Consider the following 21,982-nt stretch of genomic DNA (forward strand, 5'->3'; position numbering starts at 1 on the left):
AGCCCTTTGGAATTCTATAAACAGTTACCATGACCCTTTGAGTTGAGCTCTCTGCCATGAATTTAACTGGCCCAGCAGATCCCCATAGAAGCCACTGTTTTGATTCTACCTTGCACTTGGGATGCCATTGGTAAATCCAAGGCTTGTTCTTTATTGTAATTCATTTCATAAAATTTTCTTCATTAGCTTCATTCTTGCTTAAAATACTGATGGAATGATCAGCTCTTTGAGCTACTTCTTCTTCACAAAATGCTTTTGACATCCGCTGAGCCAAAAGCTTGCTGCGGCTGAAATGTTCACTTCAAGCTGCAAATGCTGAATCATCCAACTTCAGCAGCTATCACATCAATGGCAATTCTTCCACCAGTTTCTGGACTTCAGCCACAGTTTCTTCATTTGTTAAGGTTGATGGTCTTCCCTTTCTGGGCTCATCTTTGAGTCTTCCTGACCTTCCATAAAATGCTCGATTCATCTAAAAGTTGTTGTGTTATGTGGGGCAGCAGTCTTGTCAACTTGTTGCAAAGCTTCAATGATTTGGGAGTTTTGTTAACATTTTTATATTAGCCCTGACCTCAGAATTGGTTGTTTCCATGGCACAAAAAGTATCCTTTTACTTGAAGTCACCCTGAGATTAAGACAAGTGTATGACTGAGAGGACTTGTCTGCAACAATCTGCTGACCACTGAGAAAAGTTTGAAAAAGTTTTGTTTGGAATAAATCTCTGTATTATGAACTAGAACCGTAGTTATAATACTTTTTGACTAACCCTCCTATACAGTGCTGTTGAAGTATCTAATCAAATCCAATAATAAATACCAGGAGTTACTTAGATAGGAGTTGCTGCTACTTGGTAGTGCAAGAACTTAATATCCTTTCTAGTAATTTTCAAAGTGAGAGTGAGACATAATTATGAAAACGTGTCTAAGTATATTACATGATATTTATTACATCTTTGCATATGCAAAAAGATAACAGAATAATAAAAAGAAATTTAGGCATCCCCACCCTCCTTCATAAAGTAGAGCAGTGTGAAGTATAGGTTGTAATATGGGGCAATCTAAGAATAAAACCTAACTTTTTCTCTTCTGTTTTGCTCTGTTTGTAGGTACAGTACTATTCCTTTTTTTTTTTTTTTTCTTTATTAATGAAAAATTGACTGAAAGATGTGAGGAAATAATTCAGATGGGAGTTTTGGCTGATATCAGTATTTCATGTATGGTGATTTTATTCATTGTGTACAGAACCAGTTAAGTTATAGTTTGATGAATTTTCATAAATCTTTCAAATGAAAGTGCCATTATTGAGAAATTTATTGTCAGAATTCTAAAAAAAAAAAAAAAATTATGTCTTCTATAGAAATACTGGATAATGTTACAGGATAATTCACTGGACCACAAGTTCGGTTTTAACCGCAAGGTTGGTGGTTCAAACCCATCAGCCACTTCTTGGAAACCATAGACAGAGTAGCTATTAGTCAGAACTGGCTCAATGGTACTTAGCAGCAATGACATAAAAATGCTTGGTTTTACAAGCTCCATATGGACTTTTCATTACCACACTTAGCAATATTTTCAATAAGATTTTCTGAAATTTTGTTAAAGAAGTCATTATTTCATAATAGAGCATGACAGAAAGTGTTATATAGATAGTAAATCAAGTTTATATTCAGCTCTGTATGCAGCTGTATACTCACTCCAGATTATAATCAACATGAGTGGATTTTATTCTCTTCTATATAAAACCAACAAATAACTCATGTAAGAGAAATAATGCTAATCTTAATATTTTGTTCTTGTTAAGTTTGTTCTGATTCATAGCAACCCTGCATAGAGTTTCTAAAGAGCAGCTGGTAGGTTTGAACTGCCGACCTTGTGGTTCACAGTCCAGCGCTTATTCTGCAGTGAAATACCAGGACCCCCTTCATAATCTTAATTCATAATCTTGATTTTAGAATTAGATAAAGTCCCCAATGAATGTGCGCGAAAACTGGTTTATTTTCTATGATAGCATGTTGTGTTTCCAGCTGCTTTCTTTCCCAAATCAAAACATTTGCTCACAGTAGCAGCTGCTTCTTGCCCTGTTTTTAAGCCATTGTAACGGATCAAACCGGAAACAAAGTGCCCCAAGTAAAATAGCTCAGTCCTCTGGGACATTGCATGTTATAAAACTTCAAAATAAGATGAGAAGAAGTCAATTCATAAATGATTTATCATTTTCCCTAAAACCTGGTTTCATGAAGCCCTGATAAATATAATTTCCAAGAAGAACTAATTCTATAAACCCAGAGATTTAGGAATAATTGTTCTTTAGAGCATAGATGCATTTAAAATTATGTATCAGAAATGTGCAATACAAATACATAGTTTATGTACTCTGATGAAATATTTTGGGGAAATAGAATATAGGGGCTAAGTTTCTTATATGTGTTGTTAAATACTGCTGAGTTGGTTCTGACTCATAGCCACCCCGTATTAGGGTTTCCAAGAAGTGGCTGGTGCGTTTGATGTACCAACCTTGCAGTTAGCAGTCCAGTGCTTATCCTGCATTGCCACACTAGGACCCCTGTTATATAACAGTATATTATTATGAGCCATCATCTGTGTCATGCTTGTAGAAGCTGAATTAGTAAAAGCTAATGTCCTACATATGGCTTTATATTTCAGATAATATTGTTATTGTTAAGCAACATTGAGTAGATTCCAACTCATAGTGACCATTTTTAGGGTTTCCAAGGCTGTAAGTTTTTACTAGTTTACCAGAGCATAAAGCCTCATCTTTCTACCTAGAGCAGCTGATGGGCTCGAACAGCTGACCTTGTGGTTATCAGTCCAGTTCTTATCTTACAGAGCCACAGCACTTCCTCAGATAGCATTTAAGTTGGGCAAAAGACATCAAGCTGAGTTGGTGTGAACACTGTTTTGGAATTTCTCTAAGAATTATATTTGCCAAAGAAATGTTCCTTCTTTTTACATACTATTTAGAATAAAACGTTTTGTATTAACAAATTTTATACTGAGAAGTAACTATGTATATTTTTTGAACGGACACCTTTGTCTTTTTAAGTATTATGACATGAAGGGATGAAAAATGCGTATAATTTGAATCAGCCTAACACATCTTTTTTAAAAAACACACAACAAAAACAAAAAGCAAACTTTTTATTGTGATTTGGGTAAAGTTTACAGAGCAAATTCGTTTTCCACTCAACAGTGCATACACATTTTGTTTTGGGACATTGGTTGCAATCCCACCATGTTAACAGCCCTCTTCCCACTTCCTCCCTCTCTCTTCTCTCCATTTGTCCTTCTTTCCTATCCCTTCCTGTCTTCTGAGTTTTATCTCTGAGCAAATGCTGCCCTTTTGATCTAAATGTTGATTGTTCTAAGGAGTGCATACTTCCCTGATGTTATTATGCACTTTATAAGTCTGTCTGGTGTTGGGCTGAAAATTAAGCCCTCAGTTCCAGGCTTGTCCTATACCTAAAGGCAGATTAAAATATCTTAATTTAAATTTTAAAAAATATGTGTTTGAAAAATCAAATAAAAGAATAGGCAAACAATATAATAAAACTTGATGGAAGCCTGAATAATCAATTACTTAAAAATGTCACTATCTGTTTTTATTGAAGCAGCAATGCTGAGGCATTTTGTGGTACAGACTAAACAGAATATAATGGTATGAGAAATACAAACATCTTTCTTTTCCTTTTCTTATTTGCTGGGGTGGTTCTTTATGGAAACGAGCTAAACAAACAAAGATAAGGGGAGGATGTGCCCCTGCCCCATCTCCTAATTGAGTCTTTATATCCAGTACTGTAATAGCTTTTGCTGCCCTGGGCAGCATGACATTGCCTCATTTGGGCATGCACATCTATTATTCTAGGAGGCAGCTAGCAAAGTGCCCCAATCCATCTGCTTGCTTTTCATGGGCTGATGCTCTTCTTGATGTTGACAGCTGTCTTAATATTCTTAGGCCACCTGCCACACAGTAAATGCTGTGTGGTTTGAACCCACCAGCCGCTTTATAGAAGATGTAGTAGTCAGCATTCATAAAGATTATAGCCTTAGAAACTCTATGCACAAGGTCTACTAGGTTATCAGGTTGCTGTCAGTTGGAATCAACTGGATGACAATGGGGTTTTTGTTGTTGTTGTTTTGGTTTGGTTAAGATCTGTATGGAAATTTATCCCTGCAGTGGGCATTTCAAACCCCAAACCTTACCATTTCTAAATGCGTCCTTGTGTAAATGCTTTGGAGATCAATGCTGAGAATATATTCTCATAGTTTTTAGCATAGAGCTTATGGCTTAGGAATGGTAGTTCTTTGCAGCATGGCATAGTAAGCATATAGCACTGGATATCCTGAGACTTGGGATCCAGTGGTACTGTTATTAATAAGATATATTCAATTTTGTGAAGGTCATGTAACCTCTAGGAACTTCAAGTTTTCTTATTTGTTAAACAAGCTACTGGATTGCAGGCTATATATGGGAGTCATGAGGTCATGAAAGTGGGGAGGAAGAGAGCATACTTTCAGTGATCTCTTTTAGAGAGCTTTCTTTGAACTTTCTCCATAGGGTTGGAAGACCATCTTACAAATGCCATGGAAAAATTCCCAATGGTCTTCTTCTGTCTCCCTTTTCAAACTTGCTTGATAGAAAGTGCTTATTATCCATCTCTAGGAATGAACCTACATTTGACAAATAGTAGGCGATCAAGAACATACACTTCTTGTGGTTCTGAAGTTTTTACAATTTGTGGGATTGTCTGTAAAGAAAAAGAATTCAAGATTAAGGCTAAGCAACTAGATCCAAACATGGGTATTGACATAGAATGAAAAAATAAATTACACAAATGACCAATTTAAAAAGAGGGGCTACTAACACAAAAATCATAAAAGCTAGGGAGAAAACAAACTTTTCTATTAACTGCTGACACTATAATACTTTTGTTGTTCTGGTAACATACTCTTTGATAGCTTTTCATATAATGATTTTGTAGTATCAGTTTCTATACTTATTCATATAATAGAAAGATATCAGTCTTTCCTCTGGGTTTGTTGAGTTTTATTAATATTTTTGACAGAAGGACTATATAAACATGCAACACTATACACACTCACTATTTGTGGTATTGCTTTAGGTCTGTGTCCTATAACCAGGAATTCTGATACTTTGTATTTTACATGATTATCATAAAAGTGTTTGATGCATTTGTAGTTACAAAAATTATATGCATTTTATTATTGAGCATATTCTTGTTATGAGAGAAATTACCTTAATTTGATGTGATTCTTCCTCTCACAATTTTGTCTTTTGGTGCCTGGAAAGTTTTTCACAGGTTAACTTCTGCTGCTGTGAATTTCAAGCCTTGTTTCAAGTGTGTTATTGTTGTTAGGTGGTTAAGTGTCATTTCTGACTCATAGCGACCCTATGCACAACAGAAGGAAACACTCTTTGGTATTGTGTCATTTTCACAATTGTTTTTAAGTTTGAGCCGATTGTTGCACTTTTCGTCAATCCACATCTCTAATGCACACATTTTTTTCCATGCAACAACCATAGGATACATTCATATCTCGACAGGACTATTGGTCCTCTATCTTGGGCTCCTATTCACTCTGCGGTGGTGGTGGTTGTATGCTGCCAAGTTGGTTCTGACTAATAGCAACACTGTATAGGGTTGGTTTCCAAGGCTGTAAATCTATACAGGAACAGAAAGCCTCATATTTCTCCTGCGGTTTGTGAAGCTGGTAGATCTGAACTGCTGACTTTGTAGTTAGCAGTCCATCTCGTAACCCACTATGCATTCACTTTGTTTTTGTTGTTGTTAAGTGATGTCAGTTCAGTTCTGACTCATAATGACCATGTATCAGGTTTCCAAGGAGCGGCTGATGGGTTTGAACCACCGACCTTGTGGTTAGCAGTCCAATGTGTATCCTACAGCCCCAAACGAATACTCCTGCATTTACATTTTTGTTGTTGTGAGTTGGTTTCAACTCATTCACCTTTATAGGGTTTCCAAGGAGTGGCTGGTGGGTTTGAGCCACTCACCTTGTGGTTAGCAGTCCAGTGCTTACTGACAGCACCATACCAGGACTCATACTCACTCTGTTGTTGTTAAGTGCTGTTGAGTTGGTTCTGACTCAGAGCTACCCTGTGTAGGGTTTCTGAGGAGTGGCTCTGGTGGGTTTGAATCGCCAACCTTATGGTTCAAACTGACCTTGTGGTCCAGTGCATTACCTTGCAGCACCGCACTATGACTCCATCACATTCACTCTAGGAGCCTCTAATAATAATGAGAGGGGCTTTTAAAGAGTTAGTGGAAAAATGGAATTAAAAAACAATGAAATTTCTCATGAACTTTTTGAAGCCTCTTCGTATATCTTTGCAGGTGCTCTGATAGAACAGTGGTTGGTTACGTGCTTGGCTGCTCATGGAAAAGTTGGTGGTTCGAACTTCTAGATGTTCTACAGGAGAAAGCTGTGGCAATCTGCTTCCATGAAGATCGTTGTTGTTGTTGTTAAGTGCCGTCAAGTTGATTCCAACCCATAGAAACCCTGTATAGGGTTTCCAAGGAGCAGCTGGTGAGCTTGAATCACCGACCATGCAGTTCAAATGACTTTGCAGTCTGACACATTAGTCCATAGCACCACACCAGGACTCCCCATAAAGATTATAGCCTTGGAAACCCTTGTAGGACCTGCTGGGTCAGTACAATAGACACATCTGGTAGTCATTTAATATTCCTTTTAGGAGATAGATTATTCCCTGGCCCTATTAGCTGGAGGGAACAGTTTGTTCCTTACTTTTTTTGTTGTTATCATTCTCTTTGGGCTTTCTAGTGATAGAGATTCTTCCCTAAAATAATAAAGCTAGAATTGGTACCTTTACTTGCCTTGTGTTAGTGTATTGCTCTAGCCATTTAAAAAATTCCTCTTAGACTCACAGAAAAGGAAGAGGATTTACAAAGCAGAAAGCACTGTTTAATCTTGAGGGATAGTTTGGGATGAATCCAGTTAAAGAAAACCTGGCTAATTTAAATCTGTGTGTTAAATCCAGTCAGAACAAGTCAGGATAAGTGCCAAGGACAGGCAAGTTGGTGGTGGTGGTGATGTGCCATGGAGTCGGTTCCTACTCATAGTAGACCCTGTACAGGGTTTCCGAGGCTGTAAATCTTGACGGGAACAGAAAGCCTCATCTTTCTCCCGCAGAACAGCTGGTAGTTTCGAACTGCTGACCTTGCGGTTCGCAGCCCGATTCGTAACCACTACGCTACCAGAGTTCCTTGTGAAGCAGCAGTAGTAGTAGTAATAGTAGTAGTAGTAGTCGTAGTAGTTGTAGTAGTCGTAGTCGTAGTCGTAGTCGTAGTAGTAGTTATGAAGTGCAGTCAAGTCGGTTCCGACCCACAGCGAACTTGTATAGGGTTTCCGTCGTAGTCGTAGTCGTAGTAGTAGTTATGAAGTGCAGTCAAGTCGGTTCCGACCCACAGCGAACTTGTATAGGGTTTCCGAGGAGCAGCTGGTACGCTTAAAGCAGTTGGTAGGGGTTAAAGTGCTTCTTAGAAGAGCCTTTGGGGTAGAAAGGAAGCTAAAATGCCATCAGCTGATTCTCAAATGATTTGTGTATTTAGACATGCAGTTTTCTCATTGTTTCTCCTCTGGTACCCCTAAACAGAGAGGGTTGTGTGACTTGAAGGGTCTCCCCTTCCCCCAGTTAAAACTGCCTCACAAATTTCATCTCATTTACTTGTATAAAATTTTAGCGATTAAGTGTGTCATATCAATTCACTGATTTCTCATGGTTGTTTGGCTTTAAATCAGCAAGCAAACCAAAACACTTGGGATCACAGGGTCTGTTAATATCTTTACCATCAACCAATAGGACATAAAAACTAAGAATAGCCATACTATTGTAATTAGGTTTTTGATTTTAAAGGAAGTCTTAACCTTTTTCTTTCCAAATTTCAGCGACATAGGTTAATAAATACTTGTTTAATATATAAAGATAGTAAGAAAACTTGAATCATGCTTGTTTTTGTTCAGTGTTTTTTAAAAGTTTTCATCAGTGTCATTTTTTTGGAAGAGGGTTCACAGACCAGTATGTAACTTGGAGTGTACAACTTTAAAGCATTTCAGGATTTGGAAAAGTTACTCCGCGCCTGAACTGGCGACCAGGAAACGAGTTGCTGGCGGAACGTGACAGGTACAGTTCTTTTTTCCATCTCTGAGATTCAGGGTGGGAGAACTGAGTCTTTTGCAGAACTGGTTGACATTGTTTGGGTGAGCTGTTTGTGGGTAGAAAGACAGCCAGGGGCACCATGGCGCTGCTGTTAATCAAGTGTATTCATGAATTTCTCTCAATCTGAAAATGTTTAGGTGCACTAGCTGTAGGATCGAAAGCAAATAAGTACATTCTCTCTCCTGCTACCCCCCCGCAAAAGAAAAAAAAAAAAAAGCCAACGTGCTGCAATCAGAACTGATTTGGGCGGGAAGCCCAGCGTGCAGAGTCGCGGGCTGCGCGCGCGCTCGCTGGGACTTAGCACAGGCGTCGGGCCCGGGGCGGGGCCGCGGCCTTTGGCTCCTCCTGGGGGCGGGCAGGCCGGCGGGGGCGGAGGGAGGGGCTGTCGCAGCGCTGGAAGCTGCCGCACTGGGAGCGCGTCGCGCCCAGCCTCTTATATTCGCGATGGATTGAGACGCGCCAGCGGCCCGCGCCCATCGGTCGCTAGCTCGCCAGGTCCCACGGCTCAGGGCTGTGGACGCGCGACACTGCTTCGCAAGTTCTCCGCAGACGACCTCTGGTCGGCGGGCGCACCGGCGAGATGTCCGGCGGCCGAAGGAGGGGTGGCGCCCCCTGGCATAGCCTCTCTCGGTTCTTTGCTTCCCGGAGCCCTTCCCGGGACAAGGAAGAGGAAGAGGAGGAGAGGTTGGGGTCGAGCCAGACGCCAGCTCCAGACCGGGGCGCTGCCAGGTGGGAGCCGTAGGGGGCGAGAGGGTGGTCTGCGTGGACTAGGCAGGACCCGGAGCCCCTGGCTTGACTATCGGCAGCGAGCCGCTCTCGGGCCAGGCTGCAGCTTGCTAGCCACTTTCTGTTCTCTTTCCACCATTGCTAAAGTTTCCTTCTTCTCGTTCTGTTCCCCTTGCCGCATCACTCCCTATTTCTTGCTCTGTTAAATTCTAGGTAAAGTTCCTGGCCGCGGGCGTGTGCAGTGCCACACGACCTAGCCGCACACCACGTTCTTCACTCCCCCTCCCCCCCGCCGTGTTTCTGTTCCTGTCCCACAGGCTTCTGTTCCTAAGTTAAGGCAAAGCGATTTCCCCGGCGTTCTGCCGGCAGTAATGGGAAACAGTTGTGAGCGCTCGCGTAGAGATCAACCTAGGGAATGAGGGAGGGCGAGTTCTGAAAACCACTTGTGTAGGCTCTGGGCAGAAGTGGGGAAAGGTAGTCTTTGGAGTGTCACGCCTTCAGCTGGCATCTTGCGATGTTATTTACTTGCTCTAAGAATGAATTTTTTTTTTTTTTTTTTTAAAGTGTGATACGACGTTCCCGACTTTGTCAAAATATTAAAACGTCCCTAGTTTCATTTACCAGGGAGTGCGGTGGCTCTTTGGGATAAGCAACGGACTGCGAACCATAGGGTCAGCCTTTGGAGCCCACTTAGCTACCCCGTGGGAGAAAGATGAAGCTTTCTTCTCCCGCATAAATGTACAGCCTTGGAAACCCTATACTGAGTCGCTGTGAGTCGGAACCGGCTGCCCGGCAGTTAGCATCAACAGCTTCATTTGCCATTATTAACCGAACATTTACGTAAAATAATTTTGAAGTCTGAATGGTGCTAGCCAGAATATCAGTTCTGCTGTTGTGAGCAAGACAGTTTGTGGTGCCTGCCATGACTGTAACTCTAACAATCTTGGATTATGTGAAAGCAGTATTTAAAAGAAATCCCAGCTAGACTCAGCAAGCAAAAGTTGGAAACTTGATAGTATTAGAAAGGAATAGGTCAATTTCAGCATTATCCTAAAAGCCTGCGTGCCTCCTACCCTACTCCTCTTGGATTTTTCAGGTGCTTCTCAAATATAATCTGCTCTGACTGGAGCTAACCACTCTAGTAACTAGTCCCTTGTCCTACCTGCCACAAATCTCATCATCTCAGATAGTTACAAATGGTGACTTTTTGGCAATGAAAGCTTTCTTATGCTTATATGAACACTAATTTTGTCCTCATCTTTTTAATAACTTGCCAGATGTTGAGAGGATCACAGATAATCCTGTGTGTGTTCTGTTTTAAATGGGCTTAAATCTTTCTTTTCAAGAATATAAGCAACAAAGCTTTTGTTGAAAGTTTAATGAAACAAATGGAAATGCCTAGTGTAGTATGAATGTCCCAGTAACACAACACACTGGTGTTCACAAGATTGGAAACAGAATTTTGATTTATCAACATGATTTTATTTCAGAGTTAAAGGGCATTTCGACTGCTCTTCTATGCAGCAAAGAAGATCATTTTACTTTTTGTGGTGGATTTACATGCAGAGTAGTCAAATCAACAATCAAACTGCTTGCTGTGCTGGAATATAAAATAAATGAGTTTTTCTTCAAGGAGACATCAGAAACAGGGTCTACGCGACAACAATAGTACTAGCACATTACATTTGTTTGGCACTTTGTAGTTTATAAAGTACTTTCTATAATACTATTATCCATGAACTTGACCAACTATTATTAGCATTCCCATCTTACTGTAAAACAAACAGGCTTAAAGAAACTTGTTCAAAATCAGTTATTTTTCAGTCAAATCATACACTGTACCTGAACATATTAGGCCCCTAACATTTGTAAGAGTTAATGTAGTCTGCCTTTTTAGTGTACTAAAAATAAGGAGCTCTGGTAGCGTAGTGAATAGGAATCTGTGAACCGCAAGGTCAGCAGTTCGAAACTACCAGCTGTTCAGCAGGAGAAAGATGAGGCTTTCTGCTCCCGTAAAGATTTACAGCCTCAGAAACCCTATACAGGGTCGCTATGAGTCAGAACCAACTCCACGGCACATAACAACAACAAAAATGAGATGCATTGTTTCTCAATGGTGGTCCTTTTATCTTCTTTACTTGTGCGAACCTTTTATCTTCTTTACTCCAGTAGTGACTTACATGAATTTTATTATGCAGACTTAAGCATGTGTAAATACAAATCTGGGTAGAGATTCATTGAAAACGGAATGAAAATATAAGTACAAATATAATCCTAAGACCAATGAGTTAAATTTACAGCATTGCCCTGTTTTTGGTTACTAACAAAACGCAGATGGTGGCAACTATGACAAACACAGAATCATTGTGGTTTGCCATGATTTATGCCTTCCAGCATTTCTCTGTGAACCATATATTTGTTTTATAGTATGCTCTGAGTTATATGGATTTGACTCAGTGTGAGCACATCATTTATGCACTGAGTTTGCTGCTGTTGTATTGGCAATTTAGGAAGGGCTGTTGGCATCAGCACTGTTGTATTCAAACTCAGGTGTGGGTTAATGCACTGGACTGCAAAGTCCGTTCAAGGTCACTCCTCAGAAACCCTATATAGGGTCGCTGTGAGTTGGAACCGACTCCACGCACTTAACAACAACAACTTATAACTTAAGGAATCCCTGGGTGGTGCAAATGATTAAGCTTTGGACTTTCCAAAAGGTTGGCAGTTCGACCCCACCCAGAGGCATCTCTGAAGACAGGCATAGCATTCTGTTTGAAAAGATCACAGCCTTGAAAACACTTAAGGAACAATTCTACTTTGTACATATGGAGTTACTATGAGTCAGAATAGATTTAAAGACAACTAAAAACAATTTATAGCTTGCGTGGTTGGTCAGATCCAGGAAGTGCTGGATCTTAGATTATATAGGAAATTAAGACCATAGTTCAAATTTTCATAAAATTTCTTGAGAAACCCCCAGAAGTATGTGGATTACTGCTTCAATGCTTAGTCTAATTAATGAACACACAGGAAAGAGAATAAACACAAAATTGAGGAGAGCAGGGAGGGCTTCATTGTAGACATGGTTTTAATGGGCCTTCAAGAAGTAGATTACATTTCTGTAGGCAGAGAATTTAACAAGGAACATGGCAGAAATGGGAGCAGGCATTCTAGATTTGTTAAAAGCCTGCAGATGTTTATAATCTGTAGGGGGTTGAATATGTGGGCTATAGTGAAAAAGGCAGTTAGAAAGTTAGCTTAGAACTGGATTGTAGAAGTATTTGAGAGAGTTTTTAGCTCTTGATAAAAAGTTCAGAGGGATTTTGCAAAAGCCTGCTAAACAGATATTGCTGACATCTGAAAACTTGATCAACACCTGCCTTCCAAGTTTGTTCTGAAAAAATGATTGCTTAACTTTTATTTCCTTGCTATAGCCTACATGATGATAAATGGATGAGTTCCGTGCAGTGTTAGTAACTGGGGAGGGAGACAGTCAGGAGGAGCCACGTTTGTCAAGGGCTAACTGTTCACTTAGTCCCAGGCCACGTACTTTTTACGTGCAACAACTCGTTTCAACTTCACACTCAGTCTGGAACGTAGGTTTGCTTATCATTTTATTTGACAATTGAGGAAGCCTGTGGAGGGAGTTCTTAATGGCCGACAAGATTAGCATTTTGGTTTAATCTAGTCTCTTATAAAACGTTTGGCACCTGTGACTTCGCCCACTCTAGTCATTGAGATAACCCCAAACACCTCCACATAGGAGGTGGGAGGGAGAATGATAATCACTCCCACTGAAGAACTAGGTATTCGAAGTCACGCGAGGAGTATGTTTCTTCTGTGGGGTTTGAATCTAGTCTGTCTGACTGACTACAAAGTTCTGGTTCTTTTTCTACACCATCCAACCCCCCATACCCTCTGAACCATGTTCCTTCAATACATATTTGAAAATGCGAGCTAATTGCAACTACTCTCACTTTTTCCAACATGGGTGACAGTTAAGCCCTTTTCACATATATTCTTTTTGGTTGTTACCTTGAGTGGTCTGACATATGTCTTTGGTAGAATGTAAGACAGTCTTTAGACCCAGGGGCAGAGCCTGTGTCATTCATTTTAGCATCTCCAGCACTTAACTTCAGGTGGGGAGTTAATCTGTGTTTAATTGGAGCGTTAAAGCACCTATTTGTGCTTTTCAGCTAGAGACAGTACTCTTCCATTCCTGAAATTGTTTTCGTTGTGAAGTGTGATTCCTACTCATAGCGGTCCTGTATAGGGTTTTTGAGGATCAGCTGCTGAATTTGAACTGCCAACCGTTTGGTTCAGACCAACCTGTAGTCCAGTGCGTCGTCCCACAGGGCCACACCAGGACTCCATTCCCAAAATGTTGTTGTTGTTAAGTGCTGTCGAGGTCCAACCCATAGTGACCCTATGTAGGGTTTCCAAGGAGCAGCTGGTGAGCTTGAACCGCCGACCTTGCAGTTCAAACGGCTTTGCAGTCTGGCGCATTAACCCACAGTGCCACACCAGGAGATCCACATTCCCAAAATAGGCACTTAAAAATATGTGTGTGTGGATGGGCTGGTGTTCGCTTGTCTCTGTGACAGGATTTTGAATGGGTGGGGACAGGATACTCATGGGCTATGTAGTGAAGGAGATATCTCATCTGAAATGTCAATAATGTGCCTGATGACCAGCATGAGAGCTCTAATCCTTCAGGTTAAAGCACTGCTGTTGAGCAAAGCATCAGTTATGTGAGAAAAGGGAGCCTGGTTCTCTAAATTTTAGGTGAGTGCATTTCCATTGATTTGAAAGCAATATAGAAAAGAAAATTAAGTTGAATCAGATTTCCTGTGTGGTGATGAATGATCCCTTCAGAAGTTCATCCCTGCAATAGTAAAGTTGACTGGTGGATTACTTAAATCCTGTGGATTGTTTTGTGAGTATTGCAGGGTTAACTCAAGGCATAGCATATATTCTTTGAAGAGGAGTAGAAATATATAGACTGCTTGAGGATATTAGTGCCCTGCTTTTTTTCAAGACAGATTTCTGCCTCTTGGGTTTAGCAGTGTCTGCCAGATGGCTAAGTTGGGGATTCTGTTTCATGATGAGGGCATTCCTCGAAAACAAACTCAAGTGCATCCTGAATGTGGTAGAATTGCAAGTGTGCCACAAATTGGCCTGCATTAGATTTATGTAATCACGACTTCTAGCTTTATTGAAACAGTGACTTCCTTTTCAGATTCTTCTTTCATTATAGTGGGAAATATATAGAAAGAATAACAAGTTTCATAAACCAAGAGGAAAATAATACTTCCTCAGGACAAAATAAGTACTTTTTTTGCTCAGAGTTCTGATGACATACATTGAAGCCCAGATATCCCAGAAAGACTAGATACAACTATTGTAGCAAGAAAAAGTAGCTTGAAATAAATTTAAACTAAGGAAAATAAAACAGGTTATATACTGAGGGGAGAGAATCAGTGTGAAATGAAGTTTAAAGAATTTACATTTGTTTGGAGTGTTCCATACATTTTGAGTGACTTTTATGTGTCACGTTCAGTACAGAGCAATGGTGACATGAAAACGAATGAATGACCAGAGCTGTCTTCAGAGAGTTCAGAAAAATTCTGCCCGCAAAAAGTTCATAAATTAATAAAATAGACATGTATATCCCTATTCATAAGATAAGCTTATTATAAACTACGTTTCTAGCGTATGTAACTTGCTTGATCAGAGTATGTGTACATTTTTATTTCATAGATTGTATGAAAATTTTAGTTGGATTTTTGTTTCAGAAATGCCTCCTTGTATTAACTTGTCCCCATTTTTTTCTCTGAACATAGTTTAGTGCGCTTTCCTCACGTGGAATAGTGGAGGGGATGTGATAGTAACTGTAGCAACAAGGTGAAAGGAAGTACTTTCCTTTGGTTGTTCTTCCTTCTCCTTGACTTTGAAGGCTCAACAGCTCCTAGATGGAGGCAGGGAAGTGTATGCTTTCAGGAATGAACATTGCAAGTGAGTCAGATTCCTTCCACAGAATGATTTGATGTTGATAGAGCAACAAGTTGAAGTTTTTTGACTAGAAATAGTACATTCTTAATGCTTACTTGGTGTCTTGGTGTGGTGTTGTGGGTTAATGCACTGGACTGTGAAGTCGGTTTGAACCGCAAGGTTGATAGTTTAAGCTCATCAGCTGCTCCTGGGAAATCCTATACAGGGTCAGTATGAGTCAGAACCCACTCGATGGCACTTAACGACAACAGCAACAAATATTTACTTGGAGTTCTGGTGTGGCGCTTTCAGAAAATCACTGGACAGTTAACCTTAAGGTCAGGGGATCTGTGGAAACCATATATATATCTGTGGAGCTGCTATGAGTTAAAACACTTAACAATAATGTTTGCTTGACGGTCCTGAATGGTCAAATAATGGTCCAACTCAAGCTGAACTCTCCCTCAGTGTTTAACCCCTGAGGGTATGTAATTAGGAGTATCTCAAAGCACTGAAATGACTATGTGCTTAAGACAGTTCTTCCTCACCGCCCCCTCTTTCCCCATTGTTGTTGTTAAGGGCTGTCAATCAGGTATGAAGCATAGTCACCCTGTATAGGGTTTCCAAGGAGCAACTGATGGATTTGAACTGCCGACCTTGTGGTTTGAAGTCCATTGCTGATCCTACAGCATCACACCAGGAGTCCTACAGGACATTGTTGTTGTTAAGTGCTGTCCAGTCAGTTCTGACTTATAGCGACCCTGTTTAGGATTTCCAAGGAGCGACTGGTGGGATGGAACCACCGACCTTGAGGCTCAAACTGGACCTTGGGGTCCAGCGTATTATCCTGTAATGTCACACTAGGACTCCTAGTGATAATAAGACTGAGTAATCTTTATTGAGGCCCTACTCAGGTCCTGTTGTTAGGTGCCATAGTGGGTTCCGACTTGTAGAGACTTTATGCATGACAGAACGAAACACTGTCTGGTCCTGCATCATTCTCACAATTGTTACATTTGAGGCCAGTGTTGCTGCCACTGCGCCAGTCTATCTTGTTGGCATTCTTCCTCTTTTTCACTGATCCTTCATTTTACCAAGCATGGTGTCCTTTTCCAAGGACTGTTCTTTCCTGAGAATATGTCCAAAGAATGAGAACGAAGTCTCGCTATCCTGACTTCTAAGGCGTATTCTGGTTGGTCTTTCAAGGTACATTTATTTGTTGTTCTGGCAGCCCATGGAACTTTCAGTATACTTCTCCAACACCATACTCAAATGCATTGATTCTTTCATGGTCTTTCTTAGTCATTGTACAACTTTCACGTGTATATGAGTTGATTGAAAATACCATGACTTGAGTCAGGCACACCTTAATCATCAAAGTGGTATCTTTGCTCTTTAACACTTTAAAGAAGTCTTTTGAAGCAGATTTGCCTAATGCAGTACACTGTTTGATCCCTTGACTACTGCTTTCATGAGCATTGGTTATGGATCTAAGCAAAAGTCTTTGACAACGTTACTGTTTTCTCCATTTATCATGATGTTATTTATTGGATTGACTCCTCGTGTGACATTGTATTCTATCCACTGGACTGCTAACCAACCACAAGGTCGGCGTCTCAAACCCACCAGCCACTCTTCAGAAACCCTATACAGGGTCTTTATGAGTTGGAAATGACTCAATGACATTGAACAATTTATTGGTCCTTGGGGTAGTTGGTATGACCCAAATAAAGAAATATGTCTTACAGATTTGGAAACCATATGCTTTACTGTTAATACCACATATGAAAATGCTTTAGTTAATTCCTCCACATGATCCTAAAATTCTGGTCATTTGATTTGAAAATGTCTCCGTTCAAAAAAAATTCATTAACTGGTGTCAGGTACCATGTTAGAAACAATAGTAAAACAAGATACAATATGGTTTCTGCTTCAAGAAACTTAATATTTTTTGGGGGGGAATGCAGGTATGGCACAGCACAAATTTCTCCTGAGTAATAGGGTGACATGCAGGGAGCTCTTGGAACATTTAACAGGTGAGCACCCTTAGGACTTCCTTCTCCTTAGAAAAAACTGTCTTAAACTCTTTTAGGCTGTTGCTTCTGGTACGAGGAGGCTTCAAAAAGTTTGTAGAAAAATTCCATTATCTTTCAATTCCATTTTCCCATAAACATTTATAAATCCCGTTTCTGTCCATGTATATAAATTATACCTTACTGTTCTTCCTGTATTTACAAACTTTAGATAATATATATTAGCTTTTTGGGCACTGTAGGACAAACGCTAGAATGCCAACTGCAATGTCAGTGGTTCAAATTTACCAGCTGCTTCTCAGAAACCTTACACAGCAGGGGTGGGGAAGTTTGTAACATCATTTGTGGGCCATACAAAATTATTTCCTGCGAAAATTTGTAGCATCATTTGTGGGCCTTACAAAATGATCAACCTAAAAATTAGGCTGTTATACATTTGGTCAAACATTTTAATTAACTCACCTCTAATGTGATGGTGCTGTGGGCTAATGCATCAGACTGCGAAGTCATTTGAACTGCAAGATCGGTGGTTCAAGCTCACCAGCTGCTCCTAGAAAATCCTATATAGGGTTGCTATGGGCCGGAATCGACTCGACGGCACTTAACAACAATAACAAATGTGATGGCTAGAACTGTGATTGCTTTGATAGGGCCAGACCAATGATTTTGAGGGCCTTATACAGCCTGCTCCATGGCACACAACAACAACACCAACAACAACATACAGCCTGTGGGCCGGACATTTTCCACCCCTGTTATACAGGTCACTGAGTCAGAACTGACTTGGTGGCACTTAACAACAACGAAAATAAGATGTAAATTTAACTATATTACGCCTTTCCCCACCTCCTCTCACTCTTCCATGCAAAATAACTGTTACATTTTTGAGGCTAAGTTAAAAAATCAATATTTAAATTATCATGGTGTTATAAATATTTTCTGCTAAGCCAAATCCTGTATGATAATTACATACCTTTCGTGATGTAATCTTCTGTTTTTCCTGGATATAATTTGGTTTTTTACCTTTATTGTAGCTGCTTCTCAGATGCACAGCACAATTATAAAAACCTATTTCATTGTACTTTTGCTACATCATTAAAAAATATCTTAGTTCACACCTGAGCCCTTCAAGACCTGCCTTTTGGTATCTGGGTTCATCTGCTAGTTCCTAAACTTGCTGCCATTGGTCTCATCTGTTTAGCCCTGTGTTAATGCTCCTGTTTTTTGGATCTCTTGTATTCCTCTTCCTTGGTTAACTCCCTTGCTGTGTTGGAATAGATTTCCCAGTAGCTTTTGCAAAAGGTTCTTATAAGGTAATTTGTTTTTAGTCTTTGCATTTCTGAAGATACTTTTTCTACTGTCTTGAATAACAGGTTGTCTGGGTATAAAATTATAGAATAAGAATAATTTACTCTGAATACTGAAGACATTCTCCATTGTCTTCCTCTTTAAAAATTGTTGTTGTTGAGAATTATGATGCCAGTCTAATATCTGGGCCTTTTTATGTGATTCTTTTTTTGTTGGTGAATTTTTAGCATCCTCCTTTTCACTTCCTTTTAAAATCCAGGTTCTACAAACTCACACTATGGATTATATGCAGTGCAGAGTCAGGATTAGCAGACTTTCCTCTAGTCCTCATTTTCAGTCTTTCCCTACCATGAGTCTCTTCGTTCTGAGATGTTTCTGGAGTTGATTGTACAAACTGAAAGGATAATTTTCCTGTTTTTCCACTTCATTGCAGTCTTAAATATTCTAAGTCATTCCTATATGAAGTTTCTTCCTGAAATATCTATTGGCATTTCTTGACTGTTTTCATTAAGTGCAGTTGAGATACGACTCATAGCGACCCTGTAGGAGTGCCTAGTGAGTTTGAAATGCCAACTTTTAGGTTCAAACCAATCTTAACGATTCATTGCATTATTCTGTAGCACCACAGATAGTGGCTTTTAAGAATTGCTTTACTTGTGGTGGGGCTTTTATGTGCAACAGACTTAAACATGTTCGTCTGCCCTGGTTTGGCAAAAATAACTAGAAAATCTTCAAAAATAATTCTTGCTAAACTTTTTATCATTTGAGTACAAATTGAACTTCTTGATAGTGGCTATTAAGAAATAATTGCTAAAAGATGACAAATTAGAGGTTCCCAGGATACTTGTAAAATCAAGTATGCTTAATCAAGTAAGATCTGTTCAAACAAAATATAGCTTGTGATATAAAACATCCCCCAACATATTTATAAAATGTAATTTTGTTTTTTAGTACAACATAGGCCTTCAAAGGAACATAGATTGTTTCATTAGTTTTTTGTTTTTTTTTTTTAATGACAAGCAGTGTAAATGGCAGTGATATGAAAACTGCATCAAATACTAGTTTCACATCATTTCTAGAAGATGTATGCTTAGTCGGAATTAAAATTTTTACATGTAAGTGATTACTACCTTAGTGGCAGGCCAATATTTTTTGTACCTAGCCTTAATTAGGAGTCTTGGTGTGGCGCTGTGGGTTAATGCCCTGGATTGCAAAGTTGATGTGAACTGCAAAGTCGTCAGTTCAAGCTCTCTAGCCGCTCCTTGGAAACCCTATACAGGGTCACTATGAGCCCGAACAGACTCGACGGCACTTAACAACAACAACAACAACAAAAACCTTAATTACATACTTCTTATGACAAGAAAGGAAATCTTTTCAATTTTATGTATTAATAACTAAGAATAGGTTAGATAATACATAAACTTTCTGCCGTTCATTATCTTGCTTGTTGAAGCACCAAGGAGCACATGTGTATAATAGAGTGGCATTGTGCTATATCAAGCAAATATAATAATATGAACTGTAATGGTTTTGATTGATTCATTGTTGTAAATAGAAAGAAAAATCTTGTTTGGCCATGTTATACGTATTAATGATACCAAGAAAGGAACATTATGTGGTGTTTGTAGTATTTATCTTTTGTTATTTGGCTATTTTAAATTCATTGCTTGCAGTGTTTTTACTGATTCATTTTTACTTACCCTTTGGTCAGCTACAATACTGTTTTACATATATTTTGGGCTTGGTAGTTGTAATATATACTTTTTTGGAAACAGTATGGAGTTACAAAAAATAAAAATAAAAAAGGAAAAACACAGAAACATGCTCATAAAGCCCTACTAGAGAAAAGTGCTATATTTTCCCAGATAATTTTCCTAGGTGCATACCTTTATGCATAAATATTTCTGTAAACAACAACAACTCTCTTTAGGGTTTTGAAAGTAGAATTTTTTTCACTTAACAATGGTGTTTTAATATTTCTGCAATGTTTGTTCAAGTCAAAAATAATTTAAAATTTAATCCTAATAAAAATCTTAGTTCTATTTTCACTTTTCAGAATCTGATTTGAATATCTCCATCTGTCTGCTTACAGGTGGTTTGTATTCTATTAGGGAGGAAGCATAAAATACTACATAAAGTTCACTGAAGTCAAAATAATGCAAAGTGAAGGGATGGAACGTTATTGGAGTGGTTAGTGTGGCTTAAAGTAGCTTTCTTGTAGATAGAGTGATCATGAAAGGCTCTGGTTGGTTTGGGAGCATTTAAGCCAACATTGAATTTAGTTTGCTTAAAGAGACATGAATGAGTGTCCCATTTTAGAAGGCAGTTAAAATACTGTTTGTGCCACAGCAGAAGATTCAGGGTATTAATTCTTGTGAGTTGGGACACACATTCAGCATCTAAAGGTTATGAGATGGAGGATTTGGGGGAGCTGAGCAGTACTAATATGTGGTAGATGCTTACTTACACTTCAAACATATAGAGATTCTTGCTCTGTTCTGTAGTCTGTGATTATACTGTAATTATGGGTCTTGTTTTAGGGGCATGAGGTGAGGAACAGGAAGTAAGGAACTTCAAGGTAGCTATATAAATTATAGGAGAGTGGTGATGTCGTAGGGCAAAGCAGCATCAGAAGAGTCTAAAACTGCAAAGCAGCCAAGCTGCATAATCTATTATGTCTATTGACTTTCCTCCCTTCTCTCGATTTTCCTCCAAAGAGTTTTGAAATCATTCAAATGCCAGATGTTTGAGCTAAAATACATGCTGTTTGACTGCTTGAAAATTGCAGCTTTTAGTTACCTTTTAATCTGAAACCCAAAAATAGTGCCGTAGCCACCTGTTTTATATTCTGTTAATGGTCATTAAAAAAACACAAGTGCCACTCAACTCCTGGCAGCCACTGTGTGTGAATGGACAGTTTTCCAGATGGTTGTTTGTAAATTGTTGGTATGGAATTCAGTGTTTCCTCATAAAATCAGGACAGGGCATGCTAGGTAGAGCTCCAGACCGATGCACAAAAGTCTCTTTCAGTCATATGTTGTTGTTGTTAACTGCTGTCGAGTTAGTTCTGACTCATAGTGACCTTGTATAGGGTTCTGAGGAGCGGCTGGAAAGCTTGAACTGTATAGTACTGAACAAAGATAAGACTTGTCATGTGAAGCATTGTTTCTAAAACCAAATCTCCACTGTGGTATAGCTAGCTCACAAGGCAAGACAGACCCTTCCGGACAGTGTGGGGATAAAGTCTATGGATTTAGAAATCTAAGTGAGAACAGAGAGCTGAGTCTAAGGCGATAGAAGACAATGAAAGTATTTGCCTCTTTGTTATAATTTGCCTCTTTGTTTGAAGATTCTAGTGTTTGCCTCTTTGTTATAATTTGCCTCTTTGTTTTAAGATTCTGAATGGATTTATTGGCCATAGTCTTTTTCCTTCTTTACCACAAAAACGTCATTTATTTTTTTTAGCTACCTGTTCCATTTTTCCTGCTAACCCTACTATAGGGGGACTTTAGATCTGGCAGAGATCCTCATATCAGCTGGTCTTACTCTTTAAACTTACTTGTATAATTAGGTCCAAAAAAGTGGAATTTTACTCCTGTCTTTTGCTAATGACAGTGGGAAAAGGCACTGACAGGTGAAAGACTGCTCCTTGTCCCTCTTCCTTATTCAGTCTTCCCTGAGAA

The 21,982-nt window shown here is 39.4% G+C and overlaps 1 protein-coding gene across 1 annotated transcript in view; it reads left to right on the forward strand.

The window, feature by feature from the left end:
* Positions 1–8,818: 8,818 nt before the first annotated feature.
* The window catches only part of LOC102821967, a 178,795-nt gene continuing 165,631 nt past the window's right edge, over positions 8,819–21,982 (forward strand). Inside the window, exon 1 of the mRNA XM_006868594.1 lies at positions 8,819–8,967. Within this exon, the coding sequence (XP_006868656.1) occupies positions 8,819–8,967 (149 nt within the window). The remainder of the gene's footprint in view (positions 8,968–21,982) is intronic.

The sequence above is a fragment of the Chrysochloris asiatica genome, unplaced genomic scaffold, assembly GCF_000296735.1.
Source record: "Chrysochloris asiatica unplaced genomic scaffold, ChrAsi1.0 scaffold00120, whole genome shotgun sequence".
In the NCBI taxonomy this organism is placed as follows: domain Eukaryota; kingdom Metazoa; phylum Chordata; class Mammalia; order Afrosoricida; family Chrysochloridae; genus Chrysochloris; species Chrysochloris asiatica.